The sequence below is a fragment of the Phoxinus phoxinus genome, assembly GCF_949152265.1.
Source record: "Phoxinus phoxinus genome assembly, chromosome: 10".
Classification (NCBI taxonomy): domain Eukaryota; kingdom Metazoa; phylum Chordata; class Actinopteri; order Cypriniformes; family Leuciscidae; genus Phoxinus; species Phoxinus phoxinus.
This window is the reverse complement of record NC_136885.1, coordinates 33,865,995-33,889,031: the sequence shown is the minus strand read 5'-3', so window position 1 is coordinate 33,889,031 and position 23,037 is coordinate 33,865,995. Positions and strand designations below refer to the sequence as shown.

Here is a 23,037-nt window from a genome sequence, read left to right as displayed (position 1 = left end):
AACCTTATCTTTTTTGTCTCAAATAGGCAGGAAATCTTGAAATGAGGTAAATAACTGTTAAAATAAGATATATTACATCTCTTCCCCAAATTCTCATCAAAATAAATATTGTTTTAAGATTCAGTAACAAACTCAAGTTGCTTGATTCAAGAGTCACACAAAAAGCATCTGAAAGTAACAGTTTATTATTGCTCTGACTTCAAGTATGTTCAGACAATGTGAAAGATAAATTACACAGCCTTCACAAGACCAGAGCAATTCCTTCAAGGTTTTTTTTATTCAACACAACACAATGTCAAACATGTCTTCTCCAACCATCACTTCTCTTATTCCCTCTTCCTCAGCAGCACCTCAACACTTAAGCATTACACTGCCACCTGGTGGTTAACTATGAACACCACAAAGACATTTTAAAGGAGAACTCCGGTCAATTTTAACATTGAGCTAAATTTTTAGTAAATTTGGAGTGCTGTCAATACAGAGAACAACGACAAAAATCGGTGTTGCCTACACCGTGTTATCCTCTTTTTAATATTTGCACCCTTTTGACTTGAATGGGGTCTAATTTTAAACCTGCTTTCATTTCTCTTATCATCCTTGATGTGTCATACAAGTGCCCAGCCATGTTGAGTGATTCCTTCAGAGTGAACACGAGTGAATCTGACTGCAGGAGATGTGAAAGATATTAATAAAAATGATGTTATATCAGCCAGCGCACATACCTGTATTTACATCCTGTTTTCGGTCGAAGTCCAAAGTAGTCGATTGTCGAGTTCACGCGCATATGTTTAGTTACCTATGATCACGCGCGTGAACTCGACAATCGACTACTGTCTACTGTACAACTACCTGAAATAAAGCTTTTTCTATTTTGTTTTATGCCAGTTAATATTTATTTTATTTCAAGTAACATTTATGGTTTTAGTTAACGATAAAAATCCTGATCTAAAATGATTAGGAATTATTTTATTTCAAATAATTATAATGCAGGTCCCAGTAGGATTAATTTGTGTTTGAAGCAAAAACATTTTTTTTTACAGTTTTATATTATTAGTCTTTCTCCTGTAAATTGCAATAGGTACTGATCTGTTGGCACATGTAAATGTTTCTTAAACCAAAATATGACAGGTTGATTTGTAGAAGTCTCTTCTACTCATTTTACAGATCATCACCTAAACTAGCTGGACGCGTCTCATGCAGCAGGACTCACTCATGGAGAGCAGAGGCGTCCGTTAAACAAAATGCTCTTCGATGGATTGTGTCGGATGAAGAAAAGGAAAGGATGGTCTGCATTGAAGACCTGCGGGATGGTTCTCTTAATTCTACCCTTAAGGCTCATGAAGACACCGGTGGCTGCAGCCGCTTCGGTTCCTTCCTCGTTGACTTCAACAAAGGCTTTATGGATCACCTTCGACACCACCAGGTCGTTGTTGGAGGACATGCCCGAAAGATTCACCTTCAGAGGGTCAAAAACATCCTCCATTCCCATGCTGATCAGAAGACTGTTCATGTCGTAGGTTTCCTCCATCTTGAATCTGGGCAGAGATACTTGAACCTCTTGTTGATACATGACTTCTGGATTGGTCCACTTCATGAGCTTCTCGTAGGTCAGTGCCTTTTCAAGCTGGATAATTAGAGAGACATGTCAGATGAATAGTTAAAATAGTCAAAATGAAAACTGCTCCACAAGTAAATGGTAAATGGACTGCATTTATATAGCGCTTTCACAGACCCAATGGCCACCAAAGTGCTTTACAATATTGCCTCACATTCACCCATTCACTCACTCATTCATACACCGACGGCGGTATCAGCCATGCAAGGCGATCCAGCTCGTCGGGAGCAGCTGGGGTTAAGTAAACATCTGACTGGTCACGGCTGGCTAATTAAGCATTCAAATCACCTTCTGAAGGCCAGTGGTGTCGTCTTCCATCTCTTTAGGAAGGATGATCAACATACTGAGATTATTCCCGACATACGGCATCTCCAGAACCTGACTGTTGATCTCTGGGATGAAGACCAGAGGAAAGTCCGCCTCTTGATACATCATCTTCACTGGCTTAGTTTGATTCTGGCAAACATAAATGGAAACACATTATAAGTTATAACCCCTCAGATTTCATCATGACTGCTAAAAATATTTTTTAAAAGAGCATGAAATCCCACCTTGTTCAGCTTAAACTGCCCATCTCTGGTGGCTTCCTTTGGGAATTTATCCTCCCAGTTTCCCTTGAAGTAGATGGCGTTCACCAAAACCAGTCTCGTCATCCCATCGATGGCTCCCTGTGGCACCAAGTCCTTGATCTTCTCTAAAATGGATATTGTTTAGTTAGAGGAGTGATTTGAACTGGTTGGGTTTGATATTCTTTTACTATTTCAACTCAAGAACCCATTAAAGCAAAACATGGCCCATGAAAAGACAATTTTGCTGAATCTAAAGTGCTGCAAAAAACATAAAAAAATACTTTTGTAAGAGTGTAGAATAAGTTTCAAATTGAGAATAAGTTTATGCTGGATTTCACCTTGTGTTTTTGTCTCCACCCATTTGTTGATGTTGACACGAGCCGCCTATGATTTGTTCTTGAAGTCCACCTTCTCCAGTCCGGCTTCATAGTAGCTTTTTGCGTCCTTGAGGAATTTCTGTAATATAGCAAACCGATTGAGGTGGAAGTGATATTAGAGTTGAGAACATTTCCAGAACCTCCAGTGAATAAACCGAGTCTTACCTCAACAAACTGGTAGGATTGCTCTCCGTAGAGGCGGTTGGCAAGACTCAACGCATACGGGACTCCTGGTTTGTTCAGCTCACTCATGAACTTGTTGAAGCTGGAATGAATTTGGTCCTCAGTTGTTTCCTCTGGAGATTTCTGTTTGCATCAACAATATCAGATTTAATCAGTTGAATCAGACGAACCCAAAGGATACATGCGTCTCTACAGTAAATACAGCTGTTCATGCAACAGAACCTTGACAGAATGTTAGCTAAAGTCCTGAGAACGTTCCCTGTTAACTGGGTTAGTGTTTGATGTAAATATTCAAACCTTGAGTTCAGCAGGTGTCTGAGGTTTCTGGGTTTGCTGCATCATTGGTGGTTCATTGTTAAAGCCCAGGACCTACACAGCATTGTTATGGCAGAATTAATAAAGATAACTTCAACATATATTGTGAATGCACAACTCAAATGCTCATTAAAATAGTTTAAAATGTACTAGAAGAGACAATGAAGAACTGATGATGTCAAACACATTCTTTTTTGATTTTGGCCCTCAGGACTTTGATAATTAAATGAGTGGAAAGAGAGATTAATTGCTGGCACTTTACTGTTTATGCCATGCCTGGGACTCAAATTACATGTGGTGCGTCCAGAATCAAATACTCCCCCGGGTTGGCTACTTCCAAGATTCTGAAGTGTGCATTCTGGGGCTAAGGATTTTTCCCTACAATTTTGTTTCTCAGTGTTGTATAAGGGATGTTGCCACATGTTGCTAGTGCTGATGGCACACAAGTTATTATTCAGTCTTTAGGACAAATTGTTTTGGCCAGTGAATAGTCCTATGTCTGGAATTTGTCTGTTATCAGTCATGTCGCTAGTTTGAGCAGTACTGATTTCTTTCTTATTATGGAAACTTATCAGTAGTTTATGCTCAAGTGCGAGATAAGATGTAAGTAGCTAAACATTTCATATTTGACAGCTGTTTTAGGTCACAGGTGGGTTAATATGAATGTGTAGCCTACATATTGAGAATTAATATTATAATATAATTTGTAGTCTTCAGTAAATTAAGGTGACTCAAAGTGCACCAGATTAATGAATTAATCTTTAAAATGTAAAAAAAAATCTTCCGGGGGAGCATGCCCCAGGACCCCCCTAGAGGTAATGAGCTCCACTTACTAAAATATTGTAGGCTATTGGATGTTCTATGAAAAATACAAAAGTAATTATCTTATATTTACAAACGTAGCCTACATGATCAGGATTTTTTCACTTCTTTTTTTCACTTCTTTTTTTTTTTTTTTTTTTACAAATTAGTGCATAAAAGGTCACCAAAATGAAGTATTTGAACCATCATAATTAAATACAAAAGGTGGAGAAAAATTGCAAAAAGGTCCACTTTTTAGAAAAAAAGAACCCCCCCCCTTTCAATAGGCTGGCTACGGACCTGACTCTGGTGCAGTAGTAGTAATGGCTACTTTTTACGCTAAACGTATACAGTAGGTGGTGGTAATACTCCTAAGGAGTGAGCGGCAAAATGCCTTTTATTTATACATTTTGAACGATTTTGGTGTAAAAATCATTCCAAAATTATAAGTCCACCCCAGGTACCATAATAAAATAATAAATGCTCTCGTTGTGCAAAGGCTTGCATCACTTCCTGGTCCTTCTGTCTCAGTCTACTTTCCCGTCACCCTCTTTTAAAAGTATATTGTGTGAGATCACCTTAGTCATCTGAGCCGCTGTGTTTCCTCTTGCACCGAGCAACACCATGGCCAGAGCCGAGGAGATGCTGACAGGAGAGTAGAACACATTTCCTGATGCGTTTCCTTCGCTGATCTTCTTGAACAGGTCGAGGGAGAACTGTGTGTTTGCAGCAGACAAATGCTCCATTTTCACAAGCTAGAAAGTAGGAGAGAGAGATATGATCAGCATAACAATGTGAAAATAATTAAATCCCAAACACAGCATTGCTCAGTTCAGTTGTCATTTTCTATAAAGAAAGAAACAGTCAATTAGTGCTTTATCTCTCAAATGACAATCAGTTTTGTCAAAGTCAGAACAGTAGTTTAACAGTTTGCATAATTTTCACCGTTACACATATATAACTGAAGTGTACAAATCTGTTCTATTAGACCTGTTAGACCTTCCTGTCTCCTTCCTGTCTCTCTCTTGAAACCAACACGGAAGTGACTTAAACTGCAATTCATTGACTGGCCGCTAGAGACAGGCTGCAAAAGAGAGTAAATTATCCCATGATTTTTTTTTTATAGCCTGGAACAAAAAGTGGTTTTGGTCTATGAAGCTAATTGTGAGGGACAACTGTGAGGGGGGTGATTTGTTTTTATAACTCATCCGTTTAAATTATATTAGGCCTTAAAGTTCTGCATAATTAAGGGCGTGGCCACTTGAGTGACAGGTGGAATGCCGCTGCTGTCACTACTAGCCGTTTATCTGTCTTTTAGCCGTCACGTCACCTCAGCTGTTATTGTCACTTGCACTGCGTGTCACATGTATAGTATAGCATTCTCTGTCAGCAGCTCTTACGTCACAGGGCCCCACAACTTCCAATAGGAAAATTCAACTGCAGTAGCCACCGTTCAACCTGAAGAGGGGAGCACTTTTTTACACCATTGTAGAATTAAAACACTTTATACCCAAATGTCAAAAAAATTACTTTAATCAATTAACAGCATTAATAAAGCCCCTGTCTTACAGATCATTAACTAAAAAAATTGTTTTAGTGTTTAGTTACCCTTTAAATGCCATTGTATTCAATCACAACAAATTCAGATGAATCATTTCAAAAGAAAGATAAAGCGAGCGTTTATACTTTTCATTTAAACAATGAAACAATAAATGCAGAGCTCAAACTAAAGACACATTTGTGGTTCTCAGACATAACTGTTTTTTTATATAATGCAGTGACTTTTATGTAAGACTGTTGTGTATGGTAGTATGAAGCACAAGACCAGAGCAATTCCTTCAAGGCTTTTTTTATTACATGTCTTCTCAAACCATCACTTCTCTTATTCCCTCTTCCTCAGCAGCACCTCAACACTTAAGCATTACACTTCCACTGTGTGGTTAACTATGAACACCACATCCCCTCTTTCTTAAAAGACTCTTCACATCACAGATTAGTGTTTAGAACAAGTTCCTCTTTTATGGTAACAAAACTACGTAACATTACTGTGTATGGTTACTTAACCTTCCCATACGGAAATGTAATATATGTACATATATGAAATATATCCACATATATAAAATATATATACCCATATATATGCCCATATATAAAACCTATTAGAAAATGGAACAGATGACATATAAAACCAGCCCATATATTTTATGTATGTATAATTGAAATGAAATGTGGATATGTAGGCTTGATCTTGAAATAAATAGTTAAAGTATTTTTTACTTGAAATAAATAGTTAAATAGTTTGGCATATATAAATTAAACATATCGGTGACATATATGGTCAAAACATACAGTATTATAGAAATAATAATCATATACATCATATTAATATATGTCAATATACTCATTTAATATGTCAAATTTATATATGTTAAAAACCTATATCAACATATATGTAGATATATGTATGTGATGGCAATATATTGTCTTATATTTAGCATATATGACGTCGTCACTAGCGATATAGGGACATATATGTCATATATTACTTACAACAACTTAACCAATGCAACTGACATTGTTTTACTAATTCTAATGCACAGTTTTATGTATTTGAGCAATTATAACTGTTCACAAGCTCACAACATAACCAACCAAGACAAGATGCATGTTTTTTTTTTTCATGCATGTACAATTTCACTTCACTTTAAATCATATTCCTTCAACCACGCTGGCGCTCTACGCACTCTACTGCTCTTCCTAAGATGAAATGTCTCTGGTGGCTGCAAGTTCTACCAGAAAGACTCGGGAGAGTAAATACTGTGTGACAATTAACATTTATTAAGAGCTCAGCAAGCAATCAAGTTCTTTTGGCGTAGGCCCCGTGCGTAGCTTGCAATCCTAGGGTTCAGACTCTGCATATCCTGCCTGAAGACGAAGGCAGGGGCGCAGCCGACCCCCTGCGAAGTAAGGGATGGGGCCATCTGGTGGTGGTGGGGTGGATGGAGGAGAAAGACATCTTGGTGTTGGGGAAGATGAAGGGAAGGTGCCATCTTGGAGGTGGTGGGGAGGATGGAGGAGAAAGACATCTTGGTGTTATGTGGAGGATGAAGGGAAGGTCCCATCTTGGAGGTGGTGGGGAGGGTGGAGGTGAATGGAGCGACAGCATCTGCGAACTCAGACGTGTGTAAGTACCAACCTTTTATACCAAAAGTATTAGGATATGATTGGATAGATGAGAAGGTAATAAGTTACGTAACAATTGAGTCTTTCCGGCAGAACTTGCGCTAGAGCTTCATTACCCGAGTGGTAACACGGCCTGTAAAACGAGTTAGTTTGGAAATATTCCATTTCTTTTTGTCACTCAGCACAAAGGTACTCTTTCCAGGGCTCGCAAAATCGCCCGCCCGACGTCCCGGGGCCTATTGTGTTTTCCAGTCGGGCTACCAAAATGCATAACCGGCCTGCCCGACGGGCTATCTGAACTAGTGTTCGCTTCAGTCTTGTTATAATCAGATTCAGCGCGTTCTTCGTCTTCAATCCGCAGTGGCGCCGAACAGAGCGCACGTCAGAAACAGAGGACAGTGTGTGTGTGTGTGTGTGTGTGTATCTGAGCCTCATTGGTCTGTCACTGCTCGTCAATGTCAGAATATTAGAGATTACCAATCAAATCAAAGTAGGCGGGATTTATATTCACAGAAGCTACTGAGCGCGAATTTGAGCAGAGGGACTCGACGGTTCAGTTTATGGTCAAGTGCGATAATGTAAGTAGCTAAACTAAATATTTCACATTTGACTTTTTTTTTAGGTCATAAATGTTAAACAAATGACAAATTATCAGGCAAACGAATTTACTTGTTTAATTTCGCCATTTTGAACTGAAAATAGGCCTTTGTAACGTGACTCGTGGAATGTAATTCGTTTACTGTCATTGTGAGGGGACGAGAAACAAAGCCGTTTTCATCTTGTTAGGCACAATATTAATAACGAATGTGTATTGTGTACATGTTGAGAATTAATATAGTACAATTTGTAGCATTCAGTAAATTAAAAAAGTTCAGCTTTAGGAGGGGAAGAGACAGGGCAAGATGAGGAGACTGAGAGAAAAAGACAGAGTGATGGATAAGAAGTGAGAGCAGGTATTGACAAATACTGCCCGCTGACATGGTTTTCAAGCTATTTCTTATCCTTTTTTTGGCCTTCAAACGTCTTGAAATGCACATATCAGAGAAATAAAAAATTTGAACCCCCTAACAACCTTACATTTAGGACCTATTTGATTATAAAGCCCTGTCTACGGCCCTGTATTAAGATCAATAATGAATGTGTACATATTGTGAATAAATTTAATAAACTTAGTTAGGCTACCTAGCTTTCCTAGTAGCTTTCAGTAAATTAACGTGTCTAAGAAAATGATTCATAAATCAACCTATCAGCTGACCCCAAGTTTACTTTCGTCATTGACAGACAAAAATGAAAAGCCTATCAGTCAAAGCTCAGCTTTAGGACGGGAAGAGCCAGAGCAAGAGAAAAACAAAGAGAAAAAGAGTGATGCTGATGAGGAGAGAAAAATAATCAGCTGTGTGACATGGTTTTAAAGCTATTGTTGTCCAATTTTTTTGGCATTCAAAACATCTTAAAATGCATATATGTAGATTAGAGAAATCAAAATTTTCTCGGGCCCCCGAACACCCCTAACTAGTCTACCTCACATTTGGGACCTCAGTGATGATAAAACCCATCACTGAGCGTTAGACCCTAACCCAAAGTGTTACCTTTTTTTTTATTTATTTTTTCATACCCTCATTGGGGGCTGAGCCACAGACAGATTCATGTTCCATACTGGTCACACACATTTCACTTCAGAGAACCAGATGTATATTTGTATTGATGATTCTAATTTGATTATTTTATATCCAATTGTTGATATTTGTGTTTTGAAAAAGTTGTTGATTCATGTTTTGACTCCTAACCAATTTTCTACATTAAAAATTGTCTTTTTATGTGGGCTAGTAAAATTAATTTCGGGCTACCAAAAACTGAAGAGTGCCTGCCCGAAGGGCTACCAGCGATTTAGAAATTCTGCGAGCCCTGCTTTCCAATTTGTTGCTCAATGTTCAGGGGTGGTGAGGACTGAGAAAAACCCTTCCTCACATGTTGTTTCACTCTCACCTGGTCTCCTGGTTTGAAAGTGTGGTACTTGGCTCCACGTCTTTTGTCAGTGTACTTTTTACTCAGCTGTTTGTTACTCACAGTTTTTTTCACTCGAGCACATTTGTCAGTTTTGGGGCCAACAGGAAAAACATTCAGCTTTGTACGCATTTTGCGATGATGGAGAAGCTCAGAAGGTGAAACGGCTGTAGTACTGTGAGGGGTAGCTCTGTAGCTGTCACTGCATGTTTCCATTGGTTTCCCTATCTGTTCTGCAGAAAGGATGCCTTCTTTCAGGACTCTATTCCACCGCTCCACAGCGCCATTGCATTGTGGATAATACACGCTACTACGCATGTGACTTATTCCTCTCTCCTTTAAGAATGCTGCAAACACACTGGAGAGGAATTGAGGCCCGTTGTCGGTCACTGATCGGTGAATGACATCAAAGTACCGCGAGACTCGAGAGCGAATAACGGCTCCTTATATGCTTTTGAATTGCTCTTGCTGTACTTTGATGTCATAAACCGATCGGTCTGTGCAGCGCCGGTTCAAGTTGAACAAGCCTTAAAGGGCACCTATTATGGAATTTTGAAATTTACCTTTCATGTAGTGTGTAACATAGATCTAAGTGAACAAAAACATCCTGCAAAGTTTGAAATATGAAGGTGTACCGTATATAAAGTTATTGTCTTTCAAAAGTAAGAGTCGACTCTGAGTCATTTTTATGAATCGTTAGAAGACCGAAGCTTTTTCTCTGACTAGATGACGTCAACTTGTCAAGCTATTTGAATACGATACGCCCACTTATTGCGCTCCAAGGCCAGGGAAAACATCAGGGCGACGAGACGCTGTGTTCTGAAGTGCGACTCAAAAGCAAACTTTTTTCATCTGCCCAAGGAGGAGCATTTGAAGACTAAGTGGCTACAATTCATATATACAACTATACCACAGAAGTATAGTCCGAGCCTTGTGCTTTGCTCGCGCCATTTTGAAGACGATTGCTTTACTTTACCAACTTAAATGCACTCAAACTGGGATTCGCGAGCCGGCTGATATTAAAGGAAGGTTCAGTTCCAAGTGTAAGCATCAGCTTCCTCCTCCGTATCACAACCTGTAAGTGTTATTAATAATTGTTGCTTTTATGTTTTATGTAGCATGCTTAATAATTATTTTGTTTGTTGTGTAAGCACCGTTTAGCTTCTAGGTCTTCAATGACAATTGTATTGAGATAGCCTATGTGAAGTGTTTGTCGTTGTTTTCGGAGTTGTCTTAAAGAATAGAGTAATACCTCGTAGTAATGTAACTACATTTTATTTTTTTTATTTTTTTAAAAACGTTATGTTTATGCATCGGGCTAACGCAAACAAAGACTGATTGTGCTTTTACAATATGAACTCTGGGCTATGCTCGCTAACATAACATTACATGCTTTATCTTATTTTTCGTTTTTTACTACAAACTACAAAGCAGTGGACTATAATAATTATTATAACACAATTTAATTGATAAAAGCATCATTGTACTCCGTGTTAAACAATAAGTATTATCTATGTAAACACTGCTGGGTCATCTGACCAATCAACGCAGATTAGCGTCGCGCAAAGGAGGGGTTTGAAAAATGAGTCGTTGAACGATTCATTTGGGAGTCGGTGAGCAAATCAGGTAAAAATAAATGCATATTATACGACAACAAAAGTGTTTTTTGTCATTGCATGCATGTAAAACTGTTATTGGGGACTCCCTAAACAACATTAGGAACATTTTAAATGTCATAATAGGTGCCCTTTAAAAATTCGAAACAAAAGATTTGTAAAGTTTTCGTAGCTTCATGAAGAAGTGTTTCGAAAGCGCCCACCACCACTTTGGATTATCCTTTAATAAACTTCTGCATTTGGATCCTCAGGCTTTGCGTATCCGAGCAGTTTGTAACATTTATTATTATTGATATATTAAAGTTTTTGGTAATATTTTCAATTAGATTTCCTTTTTATTATAGGCTATTTTGTTTCAATTTTAAATTTTTCGTAATTTTGTTGTGTCATTTTAGATTATTTGAGTACTTCAACTTAAACTAAATGAGAAATGTTGCCTTCGCAACTACCTGAAATAAAGCGTTTTCTATTTTGTTTTATGTTAATGTTTATTTTATTTCAAGTAACATTTATGGTTTTAGTTAACGATAATAACCCTGATCTAAAATGATTAGGAATGAATGTATTTCAAATAATTATAATGCAGGTCCCAGTAGGATTCATTTGTGTTTGAAGCAAAAACTTTTTTTTTTTACAGTTTTATAATATTAGTCTTTCTCCTGTAAATTGCAATAGGCACTGATCTGTTGGCACTTATAAATGTTTCTTAAACCAAAATATGACAGGTTGATTTGTAGAAGTCTCTTCTACTCATTTTACAGATCATCGCCTAAACTGGAAGCGTCTCATGCAGCAGGACTCACTCATGGAGAGCAGAGGCGTCCGTTAAACAAAATGCTCTTGGTTGGATTGTGTCGGATGAAGAAAAGGAAAGGATGGTCTGCATTGAAGACCTGCGGGAAAGTTATACAATAACTCATGACGGCGGTGGCTGCAGCCGCTTCGGTTCCTTCCTCTTTGACTTCAACAAAGGCTTTATGGATCACCTTCGACACCACCAGGTCGTTGTTGGAGGACATGCCCGAAAGATTCACCTTCAGCGGGTCAAAAACATCCTCCATTCCCATGCTGATCAGAAGACTGTTCATGTTGTAGGTTTCCTCCATCTTGAATCTGGGCAGAGATACTTGAACCTCTTGTTGACGCATGACTTCTGGATTGGTCCACTTCATGAGCTTCTTGTAGGTCAGTGCCTTTTCAAGCTGGATAATGAGAGAGACATGTCAGATGAATAGTTAAAATAGTCAAAATGAAAACTGCTCCACAAGTAAACATCTGACTGGTCACGGCTGGCTAATTAAGCATTCAAATCACCTTCTGAAGGCCGGTGGTGTCGTCTTTCATCTTTTTAGGAAGGATGATCAACATACTGAGATTCTTCCCGACATACGGCAGCTCCAGAACCTGACTGTTGATCTCTGAGATGAAGACCAGAGGAAACTGCGCCTTTTGATGCATCATCTTCACAGGTTTAGTTTGATTCTGGCAAACATAAATGGAAACACATTATAAGTTATAACCCCTCAGATTTCATCATGACTGCTAAAAAATATTTTTAAAAAGAGCATGAAATCCCACCTTGTTCAGCTTAAACTGCCCATCTCTGGTGGCTTCCTTTGGGAATTTCTCCTCCCAATTTCCCTTGAAGTAGATGGCGTTCACCAAAACCAGTCTCGTCATCTCATCGATGGCTCCCTGTGGCACCAAGTCCTTGATCTTCTCTAAAATACAAAGGAACATTGTTCACTTTAAGAATTGATTTCAACTGGTTGGGTTTGATATGTTTAGCTCAACTCAAGAACCCATTAAGTCAAACATGGCCCATGAAAAGAAAAATTTGCTGAATCTAAAGTGCTGTAAAAATCATTAAAAACTTTTGTAAGAGTGTAGCATAAGTTTCAAATTGAGAATAAGTTTATGCTGGATTTCACCTTGTGTTTTTGTCTCCACCCATTTGTTGATGTTGACACGAGCCGCCTCTGATTTGTTCTTGAAGTCCACCTTCTCCAGTCCGGCTTCATAGTAGCTTTTTGCATCATTGAGGAATTTCTGTAATATAGCAAACCGATTGAGGTGGAAGTGATATTAGAGTTGAGAACATTTCCAGAACCTCCAGTGAATAAACAGAGTCTTACCTCAACAAACTGGTAGGATTGCTCTCCGTAGAGGCGGTTGGCAAGACTCAACGCATACGGGACTCCTGGTTTGTTCAGCTCACTCATGAACTTGTTGAAGCTGGAATGAATTTGGTCCTCAGTTGTTTCCTCTGGAGATTTCTGTGTGCATCAACAATATCAGATTTAATCAGTTGAATCAGACGAACCCAAAGGATACATGCGTCTCTACAGTAAATACAGCTGTCCATGCAACAGAACCTTGACAGAATGTTAGCTAAAGTCCTGAGAACGTTCCCTGTTAACTGGGTTAGTGTTTTATGTAAATATTCATACGAAACCTTGAGTTCAGCAGGTGTCTGAGGTTTCTGGGTTTGCTGCATCATTGATGGTTCATTGTTAAAGCCCAGGACCTACATAGCATTATTATGGCAGAATTAATAAAGATAACTTCAACATATTGTGAATTCACAACTCAAATGCTCATCAGAATAGTTTAAAATGTACTAGAAAAGACAATAAAGAACTGATGATGTCAGACACATTCTTTGTTGATTTTGGCCCTCAGGCCTTCGATAATTAAATGAGTGGAAAGAGAGATTAATTGCTGGCACTTTACTGTTTATGCCATGCCTGGAGCTCAAATTACACGCGGTGCGTCCGAAATCGAATGCTTCCCTACGCTAAAAGTGTAGTATGCACAGTATTTGAAACACAGTATGCGAAAAGTCCCCGGATGATCTACTACTTCCGGTGAGATTCTGCAGTGCGCATTCGATGGACACTTTACTATCCCATGAGGCCACAGGGGAGGATATATTAATGGCAGTGTAGCAATGCAACTGATGTATTACTGGATGTAGTACGTCCGGATTACATTCATACTTCATATAACACACTTTTTAATGCCCGCAAAGTAAATTCAAATGCAAATGTATACATACTCAGACAGTATGCGATTTCAGGCGCAGCGACAGATTAGATCTTATTCAGGAAATAATTTCCTGTTAGTGAAAGCAGTTTTACATATATAAAATGTAAACGCAATATACAGAGATGGGACGTAACGAAGTACAAATACTCCTTTACTTTACTTAAGTAGATTTTTCTGTTATCAGTACTTCAAATATCTGTTCTTTGCACTTACATTTTCAAACCTGGCTCATTACTTTAATTATAATCTGTATTTGGTGGCATGATCACTATTTCTTATCATTGCGTGCCTTTTTCAACAGAAAAGATGATTCTCCCATTGGTGTATAATTTTGACTATCATGCACCACAGACGTAGACTATAAGGAGCAAGGTAGAAGTCAACAAGAATAATAGTGTAACAAGGTTAGATGTTATGGGAAGGAGGAGGCGGGAACCGGTGAGCATTCAACACTTTAATAAATAAAATAAACAAATACAAAATGAAATTATAAACCAGCAGCCCCTCGCGGACGACTGCTGGCTACAAAAATAAAACACAACATAAAATCAGGCCTGTTCCTCTCTCGATCTCCACTGTCGTCGCTCCTCCTTTTATGCTTCCGCTCCTCCGTGAGAGATATGAGACCGGTGTGTCGCGCAAGTGTCGTTCATCATTAATCACACCACCGGTCTCGCTCCGCTCTCTCACGTCCCTCGACCTCGTCCTGCTCGCCACAAATAGTTGTGGATGAGACAGAGAGAGTTAGCGACATGACTGAGAATAGAGACATTCCTGATCACCCATGGCTATATATGAGGGAGTCTCTCGCGGGTCCTTTGTTCTAGACTGGCCGCTGGCTCAAAACCACGCCCATATCTGTAAACTAGAGGAACGCCCATCAACGTACAAATGTGGGGAGGCGTTGCGACACCACGCAACATTCGTGTCGGACAAGTGGATCAGTACCGTTAGAATCTCTGATTACCTCACACACACGCACTGAAAATTGCAAAAACTTTTAGCCTTTTATGTTTAAACCGGAGTCCGACAATGATGGAGAGACTCAAGAAGAAGTGACAACATGTAGAATACAACAGGACATTTCTGAATGGTTAGTTGATGAATTTATGTAGCTTATGTGTAGTTATCTTCTAGTCATTGATTAGCATATTCTGTCATGATAATCCATAAATCGTGGGGGCGGGGTTTATGTAAATTCTAGGGTTTGTGATGTCACAAACCTGGGAGGAATGTCGTGTAGTCCCTACCAGCCGTTTGTTGTAGTCCTTAAAAAGCAATTTCTTTAAAAGTAAATATCTCACTTTGCTTTGAACGGTGTAACTTTGCAGATGTTGTTTATGTTCAAACAGCAACATTACACTCTAACTAAACTAAAGTTAGAAAAATTTAATCATATTCAACCACTCCTTGAAGTGATTCGCAGGGGCTACGATTTTGGAAGGGCTAAGGATTTTTCCCTACAATTTTGTTTCTCAGTGTTGTATAAGGGATGTTGCCACATGTTGCTAGTGCTGATGGCACACACGTTAATATTCAGTCTTTAGGACAAATTGTTTAGGCCAGTGATTACTATAGGCCTGTGTCTGTCCCCAGTAATGTAGACAATTTGAGCAGCACTGGTTTAAAGAAATACTTTTTATTTATTTATTATGGAGTAATTAATGTGTACTCTGCTCTTAATTTCTCCAGTATTAAGCGGTCATCTGAAACCTGACAGGTTTAGTCAGATAGTTTCCATATGCTGTAGAACCGGTAAACCAGGAGGAAGTTCATAATTTTTTTTCAGTTTGTACTGGAATCTGGAATGCACTCGTTGTGCAAAGGTATTCATCACTTCCTGGTCCCTCTTTCTCCGTCTTCCCGTGACCCTCTTTTAAAAGTATATTGTGTGAGATCACCTTAGTCATCTGAGCCGCTGTGTTTCCTCTTGCACCGAGCGACACCATGGCCAGAGCCGAGGAGATGCTGACAGGAGAGTAGAACACATTTCCTGATGCGTTTCCTTCGCTGATCTTCTTGAACAGGTCGAGGGAGAACTGTGTGTTTGCAGCAGACAAATGCTCCATTTTCACAAGCTAGAAAGCAGGAGAGAGAGATATGATCAGCATTACAATGTGAAAATCCCAAACAGAACACAGCTCAGGTCAGTTGTCATTTCCTGTGTAAACAACATCACATGCTTGTCTAAGAAACAGTAAATCCATGCTTTTCCTCTCATATGACATCAGTTTTGCTCAAATTAGAACAGTAGTTTTTCCATAATTTTCATCATTATACATACAGAACTGTAATGTACAAATCTGTTCTATTAAAGCACTATTCAGTATTCAGCAGGAACGATGAAGTTTCCTCTTCTGTCGGAGGTGAACGAATGATCTGCTGAGTCACTAAGTGTCATTCTTATAGACGTTGTCCCGCCCTACACAGCCCATCCTCTAAAACAAATCCAGCCCTTCTGTAAAACGTCTCGGGTTGCTCAACCCTGATAGGAGGGAATGTGAAGGTGTGTGTGTGTGTACGTCACTGCTGGCCGGAGTGACTGCGGTTATGCCCACAGAGGGGCAAAGGACTAAGTAGCAGCATTGGTTTTCAGCGTGAAGGCTGCGGAAAAACACACACAACACATGTAAAATGGGTAAGAGCTTTTGAGATCGAGTGTACAAATATATTTGACAAAGAAATCTGAGGTATATTTATACAGACTGTCCAAAGCTACAGCAAAGAGAAGCAAATGGATCGCTGCAATTCACAGAAACAACTGGACTCCAGGCAGTGCAAGGTGGATTTGTTTTTATGTTTGTTTCATATTTGTCAATATGTTGAATTTTGGGGTAAAATCATACCCTATACATGATTTTGGGGTTTACACATTGCATGACTTTACAATAGGAAGAATCGCAGACAACTCTGTCTGGTCCGCAAACTACAATTCACAACCAAACACACGCGAGAAGTGATGAGGAAATTATGCAAGATCACGTGTGCACAAGACTGGAATTATTATTAAAATGGTAGCCCACAAGAAGCTTGTGATCCAAATTGTCTGTGGGAAGACGCGGGGAGCAAGGATTGTTTGTTCTGCAAAGAGAGTTGGAGGTAAATAAATAATTTTGCTGCGGTTGCAGATGGTCAAGCAAATGTTTGTGGTTTGTTTCTGTTTGATATAATTGTAAAGCTGATGGTTTAAGTCCTCCTCGAACTTCCCTATACCCTGTATCTTGCTCTCTCATTGAATGCAGGTAATCGCCGATAAAATTCAGTCTGTTTTGATGATTGGAAAGGACTGTATAATTTAACTGGTCTTTAAAAGGTTGTGGCCACCAGGGGGCATCGATTAGAATGCAGACAAGATGTTCGTTTAGGTGATTTATTGAGATAAAGGTTTAAATGTGTGTGTTTCTGAAACAGAGATACAGGCATAAATCAGTACATGTAGACTCTCTATATAAATGTCAAATAGTTATTACATGCCTAGCAGGTATATAATAAAACAAACACAACCAAGAGATTCAATTATACATTTGTTATGTACGACTTAAATGCAGTGTTATAATAAATGCTTATTACTAAGCAAATACAAACTTAGAAATGCTGAGTACACTATATCCCTGTTCAAAGATTAATTTGCTGCACATTAACTGCAACAATATACAACATGCTAAATTCAGCTGAACATATAATAATTATGAGCTGCAGAATTACTCCTTAAAGTAAACAACGTTACACATTGTGCAAGAACAACAGACATGATTTCAATTGAGACACGTAAGGCTTGCAGAGCAACACCTCCATTATTAACAACGTTCTCCACAATTAAACACACGGGCAGTGCGAAGCTTCGCCATTATACGACAACGAGCAGCAACGTGCCACGACATTATTGCAGTGCAATAAATATGGAGTTATTATTGTTGCAATATTCCAAATAAATAAATTTATATTCACAAATAAATGTAAAGAGATTCACAAATAAATGTATTGAATTCACAAATAAATAGATTAAGATCCACAAATAAATGTAAAGAGTATCACAAAAAATTATAAAATTCACAAATAAATAAAATGAGATTTGCAAATAAACAAAATATTTACAAATGTTTTATTACTTTACAAACACAATTCTGCCTGACATTTATTTGTGAACCGCTTTCTGTGCATTTGTAAATCGCTGCACACATTTGTGAATTGCTTCCTGTGCATTTGTGAATCCCCTCAAGCATTTGTGGATTTTGAAACCGTTCTAGCGTCGATGTGCAGACAAATCCACAAATAAGTGGACTCCACCCACCGCCTACTCAAGCCAATCAGATAACGGCCACGTCGAGCTGGCCAATCGTAGCACGTTATCGCTTCAACCAATCCCGTTTGGCTTTACACTCGGGGTGGGAACTGATTATTGCATCCTTGAAAGGAGCAGTAGTAGCGCTGAACTTTTTGTGTGGTAAAAACACTCTGTTTTCAAAAGATTGTTGGAGTTTAAGGCCTCTTTATATTTCCATCAGGATACACTCAGGGAATTATGATAATCAGAGATCCCGAGCATCATGAAAAGTCTCTACACCGCTCAGTGCCGGTCCTGATTGGCTGATTCTCAAGCAGCCAGTTTGATCTGCCTGAAGATGTCGTCCTTCGTCACACAGTATTTGAATCGCAGACAGGTCCAGATATTTAGCCTGCCAAATATCTCACAGCTGCCAGAGATGCATCGTCGATTCTCACTCGCATGAACTACTCTAGCAACGATTTGCCTCCAATTTCGGGCATTTGTTTTCGCAAAAAAAAATTTCTGCTGTCGCTGAGTGAAAATCTGGGCTAAAACTGCAGTGTGTCCCCGTCCTCCTTGATTTTCTGCAGTACTAGCAGCATATGTGAATAAAATCCTTCAATCTTTTCATCATACAAAGCGATCGTGTATCTTTAAAAACATTTGGACTAAACTTCTCAATTCATATTAATTAGTTTACGATTGCTTTATGAACTTTTTGAAGCGTCAAAGTGGTAGTTGCGTAGCTGTCAATGGAGGGACAGAAAGCTCTCAGATTTCATCAAAAAGATCTTAGTTTGTGTTCTGAAGATGAATGAAAGCCTTAAGAATTTGCAACGACATGAGGGTGGGGAGTTAATGAAAGGGTCCCACTTTATATTAAGTGGCTTTAAGTACTATGTACTTACATAGAAAAATAAGTGCAATGTACTTATTGTGTTCATGTTGTATTGTAAAACACTTTTGCTGCTATTGAGATGTGATACGGGTTAGGGACATGTGTGGTGGTATGGGTCGGTATAAGGGTGGGTTAAGTTGTAAGGGAAGGGTCAACTGTGTAATTAAGGACTTAATTAATTACATCTGTAATTACATGCTGGTATTTTTTTAATGTAAGTACAATGTAAAAACATGTATGTACACAAGTCCATTGTATCATTTAACAACATTATTTAAACTCTGTTACATATGTTTAATATACTGTTACAGTGAATGCAAACACATAATTTAACTTGTATAATAGAGCCTTGTGTAGTGCAAGAAACAACATAAATGTTTATGTAAACTGATAGATTTGATTACATATACAGTTGCATGAAGAGAGCCACAGTTGTCCCGAGTCTTCCCTACTAATTTGAATCAGATCAGAAGCGTCTCATGCAGCAGGACTCACTCATGGAGAGCAGAAGCGTCCGTAAAACAAAATGCTCTTGGTTGGATTGTGTCGGATGAAGAAAAGGAAAGGATGGTCTGCATTGAAGACCTGCGGGATGATCAAACTCGTGGTCCTCACGACGACACCGGTGGCTGCAGCCGCTTCGGTTCCTTCCTCGTTGACTTCAACAAAGGCTTTGTGGATCACCTTCGACACCACCAGGTCGTTGTTAGAGGACAAGCCCGAAAGATTCACTTTCAGCGGGTCAAAAACATCCTCCATTCCCATGCTGATCAGAAGACTCTTCATGTCATAGGTTTCCTCCATCTTGAATCTGGGCAGAGATACTTGAACCTCTTGTTGACGCATTCGTTTGGTCCACTTCATGAGCTTCTCGTAGGTCAGTGCCTTTTCAAGCTGGATAATGAGAGAGACATGTCAGATGAATAGTTAAAATAGTCAAAATGAAAACTGTTCCACAAGTAAACATCTGACTGGTCACGGCTGGCTAATTAAGCATTCAAATCACCTTCTGAAGGCCGGTGGTGTCATCTTCCATCTCGTTAGGAAGGATGATCAACATACTGAGATTGTTCCCGACATACGGCAGCTCCAGAACCTGACTGTTGATCTCTGGGATGAAGACCAGAGGAAAGTCCTCCTTTTGATGCATCATCTTCACTGGCTTAGTTTGATTCTGGCAAACATAAATGGAAACACATTATAAGTTATAACCCCTCAGATTTCATCATGACTGCTAAAAATATTTTTTAAAAGAGCATGAAATCCCACCTTGTTCAGCTTAAACTGCCCATCTCTGGTGGCTTCCTTTGGGAATTTATCCTCCCAGTTTCCCTTGAAGTAGATGGCGTTCACCAAAACCAGTCTCGTCATCGCATCGATGGCTCCCTGTGGCACCAAGTCCTTGATCTTCTCTAAAATGGATATTGTTTAGTTTTAGGAGTGATTTGAACTGGTTGGTTTGATATTTTTTTACTATTTCAACTCAAGAACCCATTAAGCCAAACATGGCCCATGAAAAGACAATTTTGCTGAATCTAAAGTGCTGCAAAAAACATAAAAAAAACTTTGTAAGAGTGTAGAATAAGTTTCAAATTGAGAATAAGTTTATGCTGGATTTCACCTTGTGTTTTTGTCTCCACCCATTTGTTGATGTCGACACGAGCAGCCTCTGATTTGTTCTTGAAGTCCACCTTCTCCAGTCCGGCTTCATAGTAGCTTTTTGCATCATTGAGGAATTTCTGTAATATAGCAAACCGATTGAGGTGGAAGTGATATTAGAGTTGAGAACATTTCCAGAACCTCCAGTGAATAAACCGAGTCTTACCTCAACAAACTGGTAGGATTGCTCTCCGTAGAGGCGGTTGGCAAGACTCAACGCATACGGGACTCCTGGTTTGTTCAGCTCACTCATGAACTTGTTGAAGCTGGAATGAATTTGGTCCTCAGTTGCTTCCTCTGGAGATTTCTGTTTGCATCAACAATATCAGATTTAATCAGTTGAATCAGACGAACCCAAAGGATACATGCATCTCTACAGTAAATACAGCTGTTCATGCAACAGAACCTTGACAGAATGTTAGCTAAAGTCCTGAGATCGTTCCCTGTTAACTGGGTTAGTGTTTGATGTAAATATTCATACGAAACCTTGAGTTCAGCAGGTGTCTGAGGTTTCTGGGTTTGCTGCATCATTGGTGGTTCATTGTTAAAGCCCAGGACCTACACAGCATTGTTATGGCAGAATTAATAAAGATAACTTCAACATATTGTGAATGCACAACTCAAATGCTCATCAGAATAGTTTAAAATGTACTAGAAAAGACAATGAAGAACTGATGATGTCAGACACATTCTTTGTTGATTTTGGCCCTCAGGCCTTTGATAATTAAATGAGTGGAAAGAGAGATTAATTGCTGGCACTTTACTGTTTATGCCTGGAACTCAAATTACATGCGGCGAGTCCAGAATCGAATGCTTCCCTACGCCAAAAGTGTAGTATGCACAGTATTTGAAACACAGTATGCGAAAAGTCCCAGATGATCTACTACTTCCGGCGAGATTCTGCAGTGCGCATTCGATGGACACTTTACTATCCCATGAGGCCACAGGGAAGGATTTATGGCAGTGTAGCAATGCAACTGATGTATTACTGGATGTAGTACGTCCGGATTACATTCATACTTCATTTAACACACTTTTTAATGTCCACAAAGTAAATTCAAATAAAAATGTATATAATGTATACATGCGATTTCAGACACAGCAACAGATTATATCTCATTCAGGAAATATTTTCCTGTTAGTGAAAGCAGTTTTACATAAAATGTAAATGCTATATACAGAGATGGGACGTAACGAAGTACAAATACTCCTTTACTTTACTTAAGTAGATTTTTCTGGTATCAGTACTTCAAATATCTATTATTTGCACTTACATTTTCAAACCTGGCTCAATACTTTATACTATATCATACTATAATTTTGACCATCACGCACCACAGACATAGACTATAAGCTCCCATGGAGCAAGGTAGAAGTCAATAAGAATAATAGTTATCGATGAGACAGAGGGAGTTAGCGATGTCGACATGACTGAGAATAGAGACATTCCTGTTTCTCCACTTAATTAAAGACACTTCATTTCTCCAGTATTAAGCGGTCATCTGAAACCTGACAGGTTTAGTCAGATAGTTTCCATATGCTGTAGAATCGGTAAACCAGGAGGAAGTTCATAATTTTTTTTCAGTTTGTACTGGAATCTGGAATGCACTCGTTGTGCAAAGGCATTCATCACTTCCTGGTCCCTCTTTCTCCGTCTACTTTCCAGCCCCCCTTTTTTAAAAGTATATTGTGTGAGATCACCTTAGTCATCTGAGCCGCTGTGTTTCCTCTTGCACCGAGCGACACCATGGCCAGAGCCGAGGAGATGCTGACAGGAGAGTAGAACACATTTCCTGATGCGTTTCCTTCTCTGATCTTCTTGAACAGGTCGAGGGAGAACTGTGTGTTTGCAGCAGACAAATGCTCCATTTTCACAAGCTAGAAAGCAGGAGAGAGAGATATGATCAGCATAACAATGTGAAAATCCCAAACAGAACACAGCTCAGGTCAGTTGTCATTTCCTATGTAAACATAAACAACATCACATGCTTGTCTTAGAAAAAGTTAATCCATGCTTTATCTTTCATATGACATCAGTTTTGTTAAAATAGGACAGAACAGTAGTTTTTGCATCATTTTCATCAAACATACAGAAGTGTAATGTACAAACCTGTTCTATTCAAGCACTACCTAGAGTTTTTTTTAGCAGGAACGATGAAGTTTCCTCTTCTGTCGGAGGTGAATGAATGATCTGCTGAGTCACTAATTTTCATTCTTATAAACGTTGTCCCGCCCGCCAAATCCAGCCCTTCTGTAAAACGCCTCGGGTTACTCAACCCTGAGAGGAGGGAATGAGAGGATATGTGTGTGTGACGTCACTGCCGGCCGGAGTGACTGCGGTTATGCCCACTGACGGGCAAAAGACTAAGTAGTAGCATTGGTTTTCAGCATGAATGCCACGAAAAACACACACAACACATGTAAAATAGGAAAGAGCTTTTGAGATCGACTGTACAAATAGATTTGACAAATTAATCTGAGGTATATTTATACAGACTGTCC

The 23,037-nt window shown here is 39.1% G+C and overlaps 2 protein-coding genes and 1 pseudogene across 3 annotated transcripts; all 3 read right to left on the bottom strand.

The window, feature by feature from the left end:
• Positions 1-169: 169 nt before the first annotated feature.
• LOC307005318 (leukocyte elastase inhibitor-like) lies at positions 170-4,864 on the bottom strand (annotated as a pseudogene). Its single transcript, XR_013800707.1, has 7 exons — positions 4,439-4,864; positions 3,042-3,113; positions 2,727-2,867; positions 2,523-2,640; positions 2,167-2,309; positions 1,904-2,071; positions 170-1,624 (listed from the first exon to the last, which is right to left on the bottom strand). The product of XR_013800707.1 is annotated as a leukocyte elastase inhibitor-like (transcript).
• Positions 4,865-5,424: 560 nt separating this feature from the next.
• LOC307005323 (leukocyte elastase inhibitor-like) lies at positions 5,425-16,123 on the bottom strand. Its single transcript, XM_079625367.1, has 9 exons — positions 15,996-16,123; positions 15,613-15,872; positions 13,119-13,190; positions 12,799-12,939; positions 12,595-12,712; positions 12,242-12,384; positions 11,978-12,145; positions 6,138-11,865; positions 5,425-6,107 (listed from the first exon to the last, which is right to left on the bottom strand). Exons 2-8 carry the CDS (start codon positions 15,778-15,780, stop codon positions 11,467-11,469), a joined length of 1,209 nt encoding a protein of 402 aa, XP_079481493.1. The 5' UTR covers positions 15,781-15,872; positions 15,996-16,123; the 3' UTR covers positions 5,425-6,107; positions 6,138-11,466.
• Positions 16,124-18,987: 2,864 nt separating this feature from the next.
• Positions 18,988-22,790, bottom strand: LOC307005324 (leukocyte elastase inhibitor-like). Its single transcript, XM_079625368.1, has 8 exons — positions 22,646-22,790; positions 22,237-22,413; positions 21,022-21,093; positions 20,702-20,842; positions 20,498-20,615; positions 20,146-20,288; positions 19,883-20,050; positions 18,988-19,770 (listed from the first exon to the last, which is right to left on the bottom strand). Exons 2-8 carry the CDS (start codon positions 22,402-22,404, stop codon positions 19,372-19,374), a joined length of 1,209 nt encoding a protein of 402 aa, XP_079481494.1. The 5' UTR covers positions 22,405-22,413; positions 22,646-22,790; the 3' UTR covers positions 18,988-19,371.
• Between the last annotated feature and the right edge of the window lie 247 nt (positions 22,791-23,037).